This window comes from Daktulosphaira vitifoliae, unplaced genomic scaffold, assembly GCF_025091365.1.
Source record: "Daktulosphaira vitifoliae isolate Bord-2020 unplaced genomic scaffold, ASM2509136v1 Scaffold_4, whole genome shotgun sequence".
In the NCBI taxonomy this organism is placed as follows: Eukaryota; Metazoa; Arthropoda; class Insecta; order Hemiptera; family Phylloxeridae; genus Daktulosphaira; species Daktulosphaira vitifoliae.
The window spans coordinates 10142852-10158155 of NW_026099575.1; the positions used below are offsets into that span (position 1 = coordinate 10142852).

At 26.1% G+C, this 15304-nt stretch overlaps 3 protein-coding genes and 2 long non-coding RNA genes across 6 annotated transcripts; 4 read left to right on the forward strand and 1 right to left on the reverse strand.

Moving 5' to 3' along the window:
- Positions 1-2232: 2232 nt before the first annotated feature.
- On the reverse strand, positions 2233-5095 carry LOC126905547 (uncharacterized). Its single transcript, XR_007704032.1, has 3 exons — positions 4974-5095; positions 2769-2914; positions 2233-2695 (listed from the first exon to the last, which is right to left on the reverse strand). It is a non-coding gene; the product is annotated as an uncharacterized LOC126905547 (long non-coding RNA).
- Positions 5096-5311: 216 nt separating this feature from the next.
- On the forward strand, positions 5312-8266 carry LOC126905548 (uncharacterized). Of its 2 annotated transcripts, none has more exons than XR_007704034.1 (3): positions 5312-5576; positions 6150-7809; positions 8206-8266. It is a non-coding gene; the product is annotated as an uncharacterized LOC126905548 (long non-coding RNA). The 2 variants fall into 2 exon arrangements; XR_007704033.1 differs by having other exon boundaries at positions 6150-7649; positions 7729-8266.
- Positions 8267-9013: 747 nt separating this feature from the next.
- Positions 9014-11634, forward strand: LOC126904925 (uncharacterized). The gene is made up of 2 exons (XM_050684331.1): positions 9014-9145; positions 11302-11634. Exons 1-2 carry the CDS (start codon positions 9014-9016, stop codon positions 11632-11634), a joined length of 465 nt encoding a protein of 154 aa, XP_050540288.1.
- A 4-nt stretch (positions 11635-11638) lies between these two features.
- Positions 11639-12657, forward strand: LOC126904926 (zinc finger MYM-type protein 1-like). The gene is made up of 3 exons (XM_050684332.1): positions 11639-11943; positions 11993-12294; positions 12368-12657. Exons 1-3 carry the CDS (start codon positions 11639-11641, stop codon positions 12655-12657), a joined length of 897 nt encoding a protein of 298 aa, XP_050540289.1.
- Positions 12658-12671: 14 nt separating this feature from the next.
- LOC126905546 (zinc finger MYM-type protein 1-like) lies at positions 12672-13736 on the forward strand. The gene is made up of 2 exons (XM_050685344.1): positions 12672-13313; positions 13389-13736. Exons 1-2 carry the CDS (start codon positions 12727-12729, stop codon positions 13699-13701), a joined length of 900 nt encoding a protein of 299 aa, XP_050541301.1. The 5' UTR covers positions 12672-12726; the 3' UTR covers positions 13702-13736.
- The last annotated feature ends 1568 nt before the right edge of the window (positions 13737-15304 follow it).

Here is a 15304-nt window from a genome sequence, read left to right on the forward strand (position 1 = left end):
TTACATAGTATAATTTGTATTTTTAGTGTATATTAAGTTAGAAGTGGAAACTTGAGTTATAAAAGAAACACGAGCATATACGTTTTATGATCTGTTCATAGTAATTTTTTGCAAGACACATATAATGAAAAATTAAAGTTAATATAAAATTGATACAATTGATCTAAGGGTTATTTGATTTTTTTAACGATAATGGTTCTACGTAGAGCTGAGTTACAAGAAAAATAAATTTTCTACTACAATACCTTTAACCTCAACAAGTAACAACTTTCGATTTTCAAATGGCGACTCCAATTTATTTTATACCATCAAATTTATCAATTGAAAGAAAATGTTATTTGAATTATTCGAATACAATAAATTGAGATTTTTTAAAGTTTAGGTACAATCAGAAAAGCGTATTTATTTTTGAACGACAACAAAATTATTTTGTGTTATATCGATAAATTGTACATCTTGCTATAATATGAAGCTATAGCAAAAAATTTAATTTTTCATACAAAACAGTTCAAAATGAATATTAATGTTAAGAAAATATAATAATGATGAGCTCTAATATTGTAAATTTAACGGTTAAAATATTTTTTTTGAGCCTTTTCTAAGGAATCGTATTGTTAGTTAATACTAAAAATTGTCGATACATTTAATTTAATCTGTTGTGTTAATGTGATTTTTAACATTAAAAAATCATTAGACTCTGATGTAATCGCATCCTGTAATACAATAATTATCATTTATATCATAGTTTCTTTAATTGTTTTAAGTGAAAAATAAAACATTAAAATAAGGTCACAAAACAATTATATCAATTAATTTTTGTTTGGTTGCAAACGCTACACAAAAATTCAAGAAATTTTGAATTAAACTTCTGCAATTCACATTTATTTTTTAAAATAATTTTAGTAACCAAATGAATTTAACAATTGGCTAAAATATCTTTTCTTTTCTAAAATTAATATTAAAAGGAATTAGGCACAACTTAGGTTTGAACAAAATATATTCTGACTCATATAGCCAAACGGAGGAATATCTTCAAGAAAAAAAACCATTAGATACGTTTAAAAAATTATCGTCTCAAGGACACAGTGAAAATTTTTGGTATATTTTAATTTATATATATATTATATTATATTTAAAACTCAAAATAAAATTGTAATGTAAATAAAACTAATTCTTATTTTTCGGAGAAATTCAGAAAAATAATTTTAATCATTATTTTTTTTTGAAACTAGTATTGATAGATATAGGAAAAATATAATACTAGCTTTTAAGTCGAATGAAAATATTAAAATATTATGTTAAATTTATAAATAAATAAATAAATTCGTTTACACAGTGTTGAAATTTAGACAAAATTGAAAAGATATAATTGTAATGGATGCAATCAGTGAAATCACTAATTTGCATTTAAACACTAAGCTTCGATATTTAGTCGTTCAGAATGATATGAAAAAGTCTAAATCTATTCGTCATGATATATGACGGACCGTTTCCTTTTAGGGATATGTCTTCCACAGTATACAAAAGAACAACATCTCCAAGGCTCAGTAAGTTAAAAAATTCTATTTGTTAGTAGTTAAACATGTTTTACCATATATAAATTAGACTGGATCGGCTATAATAAGTATTTTCATAAAATAATACTATACTAAAAATTCAAAATTTCAGAAGAACTTATTGACAAATTCTTTTATAATAAAGGTATAATCTTCTAAACTATTTTTACAAATAAGGATGGACTGAGAGATATTCAACCTACTTTATTAGAATAAAATAATAATTATCTTCTACTACATTAATAATAGTACTTGGAAGTACTATTATTACTATTATTATAATAGTTAATAGTTAATAATAGTAAATTAATACTATTATTATAATAGTACTTTTAGCTATGTCCTTTAAGACATTGAAAGATCATCATGAACACCGTATACTTTGGAAATTTTAAAAAACTATCCATGCATTTTAGTGAAACATCTTTAACAAAACAACAAGCTTGTTGATTTTTATTAGTATTTGATTGGTTGTACAATTCACAATCAGAACTATTTGATAAAGGGACATCTAAAAATAATATTAAACAATTAAATAAGTGTTTAATATTTATTTCTACTTAATTTAATGAGGAACAATGTTCCATAAAATTTAGTTTATTCTAGTTAATATGTTGTAGAAATTTGTAGGATAATTAAAAGTAATTAAAATAATTTTAAAAAACTATCTATAATATAATGAAAAAAGAATTATATTATTTTTAATGTAATAAATACTAACAATTTATATTATTTTTAATCATTGTTATTAGTGTTTTACATCCACTCTTATAAGCTATAGTTGTATAAGAAAACACAAGGAAACCAACATAGCCCAGCCACAACAGAATTGCACCATATTACTTATACACAAAGACACAATTTGTTACTGACCAATTTGTAATCCATCATATATTATTATCATCATTACTTATTAAGACAGTAATATGCCTACAAGATAAAATTTCTTCTCAATTGTATTTTACTATTGTTCTAAGTAATTAATTTATTCCATTGAACTAATTTTAAATTAACTTTTTGGTTATTTTGGTCATTTTGGTTACCATTCTAAGTCTTACCACTTAAGAAAATAGCAGGTTGTTGTCCAATTTTAAGTCCATTAGGTTCATTCTAAATGTTTTCAACCAAATCTTTTATTTCTAGTTAAAAACAAAAAAAAATTATTCATGTGAATCAAATATTAATCATATTGAATTTTATACAATTACTCACAGATGTTTAAATACAATATACTACTAATATTAATTGAGGAGATTGCATTGATCAGATTTTCTTTTTTATTTAATTATTTAAATTCATGTGCATAACTATCATAATGTCTCCTTTTGATGGGTTAGGAAATATGGATATTTTAAATTCTAAAAAAGAAATTTTACATAATATAATTTGTACATTTAGTGTTATATACAAAATAATATTAGAACTAACTTAAAACATAGAATACTAAATACTAAATTTATTAAAACATTAAGATAATTTAGATATATACAGAATGATCGGAATCTGGTAAGACACTTATTTTCTCAGAAACTATAGAGAATTTAAAATTTTTGTAAAAAGAAAAATTATTAAGTTTATAAAACTCTACAATAATATGAAGTTAAATAAATTTTTTTTTTATCCATTCAGGTATAAAAATGTTTATTTATTTTTTAAATGGGAACCACTATTTTTGATTTGATAATATGAAAGAAAAAAAATTACAAATAATTTTGTTCTTATGATTTTTTTTATCCAAATAACCGTTTAGGGTTTATAATTGTTCAAAGATTTTGACTCCAGAAAAAATATTGTCATTTATTACGTTTCATAATATTGGTTGCAGTGCAACCGGTACTTTTGTTAGATCCTTTAGTCTTACAATACCATAGACTCTTAGTTATTAATAATACACCGAAAACCTGATTTGAATCTATCATTGTAATCACTCATTTAGTGCGTAGTAAATATTTATAGCTAATTTACCTGTCNCATAGACTCTTAGTTATTAATACACCAAAAACCTGATTTGAATCTATCATTGTAATTACTCATTTAGTGCGTAGTATATATTTATTGCTAATTTACCTGTCATAATTTGATCAATAAAATTTGGTTTATGCAACAGCAAATAAAAATAATTACTTCTGTATTTAATACAGTAAAATGACAATAGAAATTTGGCCTAAAATCACTTAACTTTAACAAGCTGTAACGGATGAACGGTTAATCGGATAATAAAAATTATAAGAACAATATTGTTTGTTTTTTTATTTTCTATCATATTATCAAATCAAAAATGGTGGTTCCCATTTAAAAAAAATTATAAATAAACATTTTTATACCTGAATGGATAAAAAAAAATTTAGTTAACTTCATATTATTGTAGAGTATTTTGAACTTGATATTTTTTTGATGTGACTGGGATACTGCATTGAAGTTTGTTACTCACAAAGACTCCATATTTACATGGAATCATTGGCACTCCATATTTGAAATCAGCAATAATGTATTTACTATAAATTTGTAGTGTTTTGGTGTTTATATTTATTACAAAATACTACAATTAAAATTTATAATAATTAATCATTTTTAATAATGAAATATGATTTATACATAAAAAAATGAATGCTTTTATATATGTTTATATGTTTTATCTTAGATGTACTGCAGTACGATAACACTCCGTGTATTTTTTTTAGTCTCGCGCTGTTCGTCAATCCAGTGACACTTTTTATTTGTATTTTTTTTTTTTTAGATTTATATATATATATTGAATAAATAACAATATACATGTACATGTGTAGTGTTTTGGTGTTTATATTTATTACAAAATACTACAATTAAAATTTATAATAATTAATCATTTTTAATAATGAAATATGATTTATACATACATAAAAAAAAAAAGTACAAATAAAAAGTGTCACTGGATTGACGAACAGCGCGAGACTAAAAAAATTACACGGAGTGTTATCGTACTGCAGTACATCTAAGATAAAACATATAAACATATATAAAAGCATTCTTTTTTTTATGTATAAATCATATTTCATTATTAAAAATGATTAATTATTATAAATTTTAATTGTAGTATTTTGTAATAAATATAAACACCAAAACACTATACATGTACATGTATATTGTTATTTATTCAATATATATATATAAATCTAAAAAAAAAAAAATACAAATAAAAAGTGTCACTGGATTGACGAACAGCGCGAGACTAAAAAAAATACACGGAGTGTTATCGTACTGCAGTACGATAAAACATATAAACATATATAAAAGCATTCATTGTGACATGTTATTTAACATCCCTACAAATTCAATAAAAATAAATAAAAAATATATTAAGCACATATAAAGCAAGTATTATAAACATAAAAACATATCGTACATTCAAGTTTTTAATAAGATTGCAATTATTTTTACCATTATAAATTGGTTGAATAATAATACGATTGAGTTAAACAATGATTTTTAGTAAAGAAATAATTCGAAATGTATAACTGGCTAACGGTTGTTTGCTATTTTTGGGAAGTATCCAAAAACCATATATCATCAACTTAATGGCGATTGTACAAAATCAAAATATTTAATAAAGATAGGTTACATTTTGGGTGTTAAGAATGAGATTTATCATCTTATCAGAATAACATAAATATTTAGTCTTTCTATTATTGACTTCACCGGTTAATGTTATATCAAAATAAGAGAAAACTGTTTATTGTGATATTGCTGGTGACACACTCGTTATTTTTGTAATTTAATATCATATAACATAAATTTATTAATTTTATTATTCATTGACACTCGTGAGTAATTAAACAACTTTACTTAAAAACTATTTAAAAAATTATTATCATGCAAGTTCTCATACGTTCTCCGTGTAAAATTTTGTGTATGTTAACTATCAATTTAATTGTGAAAATATTTCGTTTTTATTAACCTAAAAAGCTTTTATCATTGACGATATAATCATATACCGAACATTTATTAAAAGAACAAATTAATAGAAGACTTGGAGAGATTAAAGTAATACTTTTTTTCATTATAGTAATTACCACATAAAAAATTAATCTTATTAAAATTAAATACTCTCAACTTCTGTATAATTTAATATGTAAAGTATGCATCTTTGAAGAATACAAATATTTTTAAGAAGTCTATTATAAAATTTTTGAAAATAAATTAAAATACAGATATTTATTTATTTATTTTTAAAGTTTCAGGAAGATACAAATTTTAATTTTCGTTAACTGGAAATAGATAATATTAATTTACCAGGCACTTCAAAAAAATAGAAAATTTAGATTTTCAACTAGCATGTATTATATATTACAACCTTAGTGGCTTAATTACAGGAATAGTTAAGGGAGTTTAATTTATTTCAAATATTTTAGAAATATTATAATACTGTATAATTACTAAGTACATTAACATAACTCTTACATGAATTCTATTGTATATTAATCAAAGTACCATTAAAATAGTTAAAAAAATAATTTTTAAAAGGTAGTATAGTGTATAAAAACAACTCTAGTATTGTATAAAAATCACAATGTCTAATATTTGATTCGCATGGATAATTTTGTTTTTTTTAACTAGTAATAAAAGATTTGGTTGAAAACATTTAAAATGAATCTAATGGAAATGAAATTGGACAACAACCTGTTGTTTTCTAAAGTGGTAAGACTTATGTGGTAACCAAAATAAATTAATTTTACTTGAAGTTCTTAAGGATTTATTCATGTTTGTAGTCGAGTTCTAACTTTTTGGACTCAAATAAAAACTTTGGGTCTCAAATACTCAGCATTCCAAATCTGAGTGTTGAGACTTTTTTTAGATGTTGAATATGTCAATATGAGTTCATTTTTGTCAATAAATGGCTTTAAAAATATAAGTATGAATAACTATGCTATGTACACTTATTTTTCACTTACGATGTTAAATACTTCTTTCTTTTTGATAACATTGGTAACGATATTCATCGAGGATGTATCAAAAAATTCACCATTTATTCCTTGAAGTTTAACGCGATACTCTTCGGGCTGTTCACGATTCTTGTCATTTGCTCTGGTAACTGTTAAATTTTGTAAGTAGTCATAATATCTTATGACAATCCGATCTTAAAATTATTAAAAAAGAATTATCGACCTGAAAACTTCTTAAATCTGGATAATTATTAGGTTTATTTTGTTTAGTAATTTAGATATTTCAACTAATTATAAAAAAATTCTTTAATATAAAGGCATTTATTGTGCAAATAACAAAAAACAAAACTAGGCTCCTCATTTTATTTTTACTCAAACACACTCCCCTAATTTAATGAAACCTAACATTTCTAATTTTTTTATTCATTCTGTTATTCTTTAGTAATTGCCATAAATAAAACTTCGAAACTCGGTATTTTTGTAACTACATTTAATTAATTATGAAATGTATTAAAGCAAAGGAGAGTCATTTAACATAACTAAAATAAAAATGTAATAAATTCTCAAACAGAAATAAAAGACAAAATAAATAATGTTCTGTCTTTTCGAAATAATGTAAATATTAAATTGTCAACTATACATAATGAGCATATGAGATGATGTTCTTTTGAACACAGGCAAGACATATCTTTAACAAGTAACGTACGTTATGCATATCATAAGGACTAGATCTAGTCTTTTTCATATCCTTCTTAACGCCTGAATAACTATGTTCAGTTTTTAAGAACGAAAAGAGTTTATGACATGTGTTGCTCTTGATACTCATAGGCTGTAAGTTAACTCTTTTATTAGGTTGTACATATAATGATGTTTCCTTTGGGTCGCATTGATCTCCAAAACCAAATGTATTTATTATAGAAAATATAGAAGATTATACCTTTATTATAAATTTAACATAATATTTTAATGTTTTCATTTGACTTAAAAGCTATTATTATATGTTTTCTATATTTATCAATACTAGTTTCAAAAAAAAAATAATGATAAAAAATATTTTATTATTTTTCTGAATGTTCTCCGGAGAATAATGAGAATGTAGTGTTAGAACGAGTGGTGCGAAGAGGGATTTTAAATTTTAGAAGACTAAGAAGTTGGATAGAGTCTATTTTGTTGGGTAGGAGTTTATTTAAAAAAAAAAAAAAAATAAGAATTCCGAATAAAAAAAAAAATTTTATTTTTTTTTTTTTAACTAGTAATAAAAGATTTGGTTGAAAACACTTAGAATGAATCTAATGGACTTGAAATTGGACAACAACCTGCTATTTTCTAAAGTGGTAAGACTTATGTGGTAACCAAAATAAATTAATTTTACTTGAAGTTCTTAAGGATTTATCCATGTTTGTAGTCGAGTCTGAAACTTCAGAACTCAATTACAAACATAGATAAATCCTTAAGCACTTCAAGAAACAAGACAATCCATGAAAGCTTTAACACATTCATAAAAGTAATTTTATTTAAAATAAGTTCAATGGAATGAATTAATCACTTAGAGCAATATTATAATACTTAAGAGAAGAAATTTTATATCAGTCTTGAAGGCAAATTACTGTCTTAAATAGTAATTTGATAAATAAAAAAATAAGAATTCCGAATAAAAATAATAATTTAACTCTAATAATTTAATAATTTAAATAATAAATAACTCTCTTGAGGTAATCAAACAATTCTAGGAGGTGTCACTAGAATTTTAAAAGTTCATAATTAACGGCCACTCTAACTGACACTAAATAGTATCTCNAACTAAAGTTAATAGTGCTAAATGTTTTGCCGTACTCGCTGACGAAACGTCTGATATTTCCTCAATCGAACAATTCTCATTGTGTGTAAGATATATTGAGTGTATCGATGAAAACAATTTTAAAATAGTTGAACAATTTTTAAAATTTGTACCAGTAGAATCAACTTCGGGTCAAAATTTAGCAGATGTACTTTTAACAACATTAAATGCATGTGGTATCAACATAAATTATTTACGCGGACAAGGCTACGATGGAGCTGCAGCAGGCGCGAACGCAGGGGGGTGTTTTGGGGGTTGAAACCCCCCCCCGAAATATCAAGAACAAAAAATAAAATAACTTGACTTACAAGTATATTACTAAAAAAAAACAATAATAAAATTCATTATTAGTTGTCTAAAAGTTTCTCATGATTTGTAAATTAACATATACTCGTATACGTCACTATAAGTGCATACAAAAAATATCATTACTTAGTATAATAATGCTGTGAATATGTTATAAATAACTGAACGACACCGGTCGCCACCATTTCGATAATAATGTAGACGGCTAGGGTTATTAATTTATGGCCTCAGATATATTTCGGGGAATTATTCGCAACGACCCGTGTTATCTAAAATTTAAAATATATTGGAGTAAATTGTTCAAAATAAACCACATTGCTAACAAATACACAACATTTATGGATGTACGTTTGTACGCTCTTTACTGAAGTTTTGACTGAATAATTTTGAGTAAAATGAGTTCGATATTAAAGTTTTTTAAACCCATTACCAATAATATTGACAAGAAATTAGACAAATCGACTGAAGAAAGTCCACCAACAAAGAGGCAAAGAACTGATATTTCACAACCTGTTGAAAGTCGTAATGTGAGTTGTTAAGAATTTACATATTTATTTATTTAATACATTTTTAGAACGATTACATCGTTTTGTAAATAAATTTATTTTAGTATTAAATTCTATATAATACTACACCCACACAATATAATATATACAATATTTTTTCTAATATTCTATATTACTAATAATGAATAAAATTAATATTAACATAGAGTAGCACAGGAGAGTCGGTGCACAGTCTTTTTATCTGTAGATACAATTAAATTTAGTCATCAATTCTTCTTTTTATAACTATATCCTAATTGCAAACTTTGGTAGTTATATACATATGAAAGATNGTAGTTATATACATATATACATATGAAAGATAAAGTGTCGGTGAAATTCATTTTTTTTAAATTTATAATAAATATCATAAGCTTTCATTTAAGATATATTTATAACTTGGAGTAATTGTAGAACCCTTTCAAAATTAAATTTGAAAAAATCAACTTTTCGGATAAAAGTAGCTCTTTTTAATCCCCATTAGTGTTCAGGCGAAAAATCAGAGTAAAACGATGGTGCTCGGAAAAAACTAGCTAAATCTAAAATTTGCAAAAATTGGGTTTATGTCATACCTAGGTACAGAAAAATCATACGGTAAAACTGTTTAGTCGTACATCGATTTTACCAGTTGTTATACACATTTCACAAAATAATTTTTTTGTTTGAGAAAAACCAGTTATAAGACTTAGGCCACTTATCAACACACCAATCCAAATTTTAGACTTGACTAGTTTTTGTCGAACATCGTTGAAAAAATATCTATAAATATATACAGGGTGTCCCAGACTCAACTGACAAATGGAATAACTTTTTATGTTTAAAATATATTTCAAAAATTATTTTTTTGAAAGATTATTGAACTTTTGGACTATGTTTATAACAAATATTTTTTTAATTTTTTCCAATAAGAAAAAAATTAAAATTTTTTTTTTTTTTCTCAATGGAGAAAAATAATAAAATGTATATTTTGAAAATAGTCTAAAACCTTAAAAATTATTTCAAAAAATAAGTATGGAAAAATATTGAAAATATCAAAAGTTATTCGACTTGTCATATCACACTGGGACACTGTATGTATATTTCGACATTTTCATAATTTTTTTATTAAAATAGCCATAACTTCCCCAAAAATAAACAAATAAAAATAATATATATATTTTTTATAAATACCTTAAGTATTTATTTTTTATTTGGTATATTGTTTATAAAAATTGAAGTCTCCAGAAAATTGTTTTGAAAGTTCAACTTATTTTTGAAAATAATTTTTATTCAACTCAACTTTAGAAAATGTTCCGGAAAACCTGACACTTTAATAAATAGCTTAAATTAAAGTTTATGTAATATACTTTCTTTTGTAAAAAAACTGAGGGACTTGGACTTATGTTTTAAGCTTAATGAATTTTAAAGTTGAAAAATAAAGAACTAGTTTTTTTCAAAAATAACGAATTTTCTTAAGTATTTTAAATGTAAAACTTCATTGTTACAGAATTACTTTTTTAATTATAAACAAATCAATAATCAGTTTAAAATTCAGGTTGTTAAGGGGAGCACCCTCTACGAATGTTTGAACTTTTTACATTATTTTAAAATAACTACTGACTCTTGTTTGTTAATTATTTATAAATAAGAACAAATTTTATACATAAATAAATTATAAATATGGGGTGTTTGAGGTGGGGACTCTCTTCCCCCTACAAAATATTTTAATTTTTTTCTGATATAAATTTTTGTTTTAACTGCTGACCAGTGCTCGAATTGGGTGGGGTGCGCAGGGGGACTGAGCTCCCCTACTTATTTTTCCCATTTCGAGCACTGCTGCTGACTAAATAAGTTGTCATTATTTTTATACTTAAAAAATCATACTTTTAATCAGGATATTCTTGTAGAAATACGAGTTTATGTTACTTTTTGCAATAATCTAATTTAAGCTAAAAAATTTAACACTTTCTCCTGATTTGTATCGAAGCGTTCTTTATGATAATGGTTTTTAATCACTGTCAGCTATAATTATGTCCCATCACTTCTATACCCAGACAAGACTTTACACCGACCCCCTGTGCTACAGTTTTTTATTTCTTTCATGGTCCTTTAACATGAAATAAACTAGTAAATATAATTTACTTATAATTATTTTATAGATTTTTCCAAATGATATCGCAAATTTTTCTCATAAGCAGTTGAACGACTTTGAAAAATATGAAGTAATTGAACATTATTGGGTACCTGATATCAACTTCAAGTTTCCGACTTCTGGCAAACGAAATTTAAAATTTCAGCATTCTTGGTTGCGCTCATTTGCATGGTTGGTGTATTCTGCTGCAGAAGACGGAGCTTACTGCCGTTATTGTGTCTCATTTGGATCAAATTTTGTTGGAAAAGGGGGTCATCAGAGCTCAAATATGTTAGTGCAGAGAATGGAAGAAAGCGCTCGAAAAATTCAAAGAACACCAAACAAAAAAATATCATCTTGATGCCATGGAGGATGGACAAAATTTTAAAATGATTTACGAAAACCGGAAATGTGGTGTGATCAGCGAAATTAACAAAGGACGGAAAATACAGCAACTCGAAAACAGGAAAAAGTTAATTCCGATCATCCGAGCAGTTTTGCTGTGTGGTAGGCAGGGATTAGCAATAAGGGGTCATCGAGATCAAGGACCTTTATCATTAAAAATGCCACAAGAAAACGACGGAAATTTCAGAGCGTTACTTCGTTATTCCCTAAATAGCGGTGATCAGGTTTTGGCCAATCATTTGAATACTGCGGGTGCAAATTCAATGTATTTAAGTTATCGTATTCAAAATGAAATAATTGTNAATGTATTTAAGTTATCGCATTCAAAATGAAATAATTGATGCAGCAGGGAAACAAATAACGACAAATATTGTGCAACGTGTAAACAAATCTGGATATTTTTCTGTCATTGCTGACGAAAGTACAGATGTGAGTGGCATTGAACAGTTTTCAATATGCGCTCGATTTGTTGATAAAATTGACGATGATTATATTATTCGAGAAGACTTTTTGTGTTTTATTCCTGTTGAGGACGTTACCGGAAAGGGGCTTGCGAATACGCTGTTGACCAAGATGAAGTACATTGGCATAAACCTGGTTAATATGAGAGGACAAGGTATGTGTAAATAATTATTAAGTTATACTTTTATATGTATAAGGTTATATTTTAAATTTTAAAAAATTTTTAGGCTATGATGGAGCGCGAGCAATGAGCGGAAAATTCAACGGATGTGCTGCCAAAGTTCGAGAATTATATCCGGAAGCTATTTACGTCCACTGCGCTAATCATAATTTGAATTTAGCCATTACACACGCGTGTAAAATACCAGCCATCCGAAATTGCATTGGTACAATTAAAGAGGTTGTAAATTTATTTCGCCTATCTAATAAGGCAGGTCTAGTTTTGAAAAACAAAATTCAACAGTCTTGCCCAAGTGCAAAACAAACGCGTCTTCTTAAATTATGCGAAACGCGATAGGTTGAACATTTGGATTCACTCAGTTTGTTTAACGATGTATATGAACATATCTGCTCATCGTTAGAGTACATGGATGAAAATAATTTGATAACTGACGGAGTTAAACCTCATGCCCTGCTTACATCGATACAAACACCACAATTTATTATAGCTTTAAAAGTAGTGAAGCCAATATTCAGCATTATGAAAAATCTCAGTGTTTTTTTACAAAAGGAAGATTGTGATCTTAGCAATTGCATTGATTATGCAAACCTCGTGTATGATGAAATCAATGCGATGCGTTGTGATTCGGAATTGAAATTCAAAGATTTGTTTTTAGAAGCAAAAGAAATGGCGGACAAAATGGATATTAATTTAGTACCTCCGCGTAATGTTGGAGTACAGAAGAATCGAGACAATTACGAAGGAGGTCCTGAGGCATATTTCCGTCGGTCCATATTTCTTCCTTTTTTGGACCACTTATCAATGCAGTTAAAAATAAGATTTTTTGAACACCGGGAACTACTTTCAAAAATTCAAAATATTCTTCCTACTAAGTGTTCTGAGCTGAATACAAAAGAAATCAGTGAAACAGTAAGTACTTTTGCAAAAGAATGGCCAAATGATATCAAGGGATCTACTGATAATTTTATAGCTGAGCTGACCATGTGGCGCAGGTAACAATTTATCTATTATGAATAAAAGTATTTTTTTAAATCTTTATTAAAACATAAAATGCGTTGTTGTTTTAGGCATAGTTTAAAAATTTCAAAAGATAAATGGCCGGAAACATTTATAAATGCTCTAAACCATTGCGATTCTACATTATATCCAACAATACATAGATTTTTACAAGTTGGTGCGACTTTACCGGTTTCAGCGGCTACCAGTGAACGGTCTTTTTCTTGTCTTCGAAGATTAAAAACATATTTGAGAAACAAGACGGGTGAAGATCGATTAAATGGTTTGATGCTCTTAAACATTTACAGAGACGTGGAGGTGACGTGCGAAGAGATAATTAATACTATGGCTAAAGTGCCACGTCGCTTAGATATAATTTTATAGAAAAAATTTCAATAATTAAATATTTTTGAATGTATTATATTTATGAACATTTTGCATTTTTTTTCAAAAACCCCTCCCGAAATTTTTTCCTGCGTTCGCCCCTGTTGTAAAATAAAATACAAATCATATTTAGAGTGCATATAAGTCATAATACCCAAATATTTTCTATTATTATTAAATGACATTACACTTTTATAATTTATTAAATGATTACTTGATAATATAACAAAATAAAGGACAGCCTTGCTATTGATAGTAAACTAAAAATGTAAAGAATTCAAATTTTATATCTTATATTCTAAATTTTTTTAAATAACGCAGATAATTTTATTTGCTAATAAATATTTCAGTCTTTATTCTGTTCTTAAAATATAATTAAGTTAAATTAAAAAAATTATTATTGATTATTTGCAGCTTATTATTTAAAAGTAAAAATGTAATTAAACCTACTTCCAAAAAAATTTAAAAAACTTTGAATAGAAAATAATATAAAAAGAAAATTTAAGCGATTTGAGTATATTTACATTTTTGTAATCAACAATTTAAATAATAAATTATAATAATAAAACAGAATAATTTAAAGTAGTTTTAAATACAGATAAAAAATGAAACATAAAACAAAGTTTAATTTAATTTATACAAAAACAAATATACTAGAAACATGAATAAAAATACTATATGTTATACAATAAAACGTATAACACGATGTATTAAACTTTATTTTTTATTAAATCATGTCGTCCGACTGCAATCTGTGGCAAAAATAAAATAGTTATAAGATATTTATATAATTCCAAAAGTCGGTGGTATTATAAATGGTAAGTTTATAACCATTGAAAATTAGGAAATGTGGAATCGATATAATGTGGTTAATTAGATAAATTGGCTGAATTAGAAATATAATTTTACAATAATACTAATCAGCACATTATGAATACTTGAGATGATTTTTGTTCGTATAAAATTTTTTAACCGATTTACAATTGAAACTAATTGACATCATTACAGCCCGTAATCTTCTGTTAACAACGTTAAGGAATATAGACATTAACTGTCGAATGCAAATGAATAGGAGGGGTTTGGTTGGGTTTATAGTAATTTATAATCAAATCAGTTTCACCACCGTACTCGGTCCAATAGTTTTTATTGCTTCTACGTTAGCATAAACAGTAGTTAGCATTTCTTTTGGCGGAGGTGTTACGACAAGTTCAATTAATAAAGACTCTCCTTCAAATTACTTTGGAATCTCATAGACATCTTTTCGGTTAAACAATATCGTTTGTGCTATGTCAATNTTCGGTTAAACAACATCGTTTGTGCTATGTCAATCAAGTAAATTTTTAACATACCCTCGTTCGTCTCGTCCATAATTTTCCCACGGTACCATTCAACGCCAAAAAATATCAAGCACATGTCGTACTTTTCAACTTTCTGGATGCGTCTCAAGTTATTTTCCATTTCGCGTAGTTTATCGCACAAGGTGATAACAGACTTTCTACTCTCCATAGAGTGTACAAGATAACACGTCTTCGTTCGTTTTTGAACTATCATTATCTGTGGAAAAATTATAGTAATAAAAAATTGTATGTATAATAATTATAAA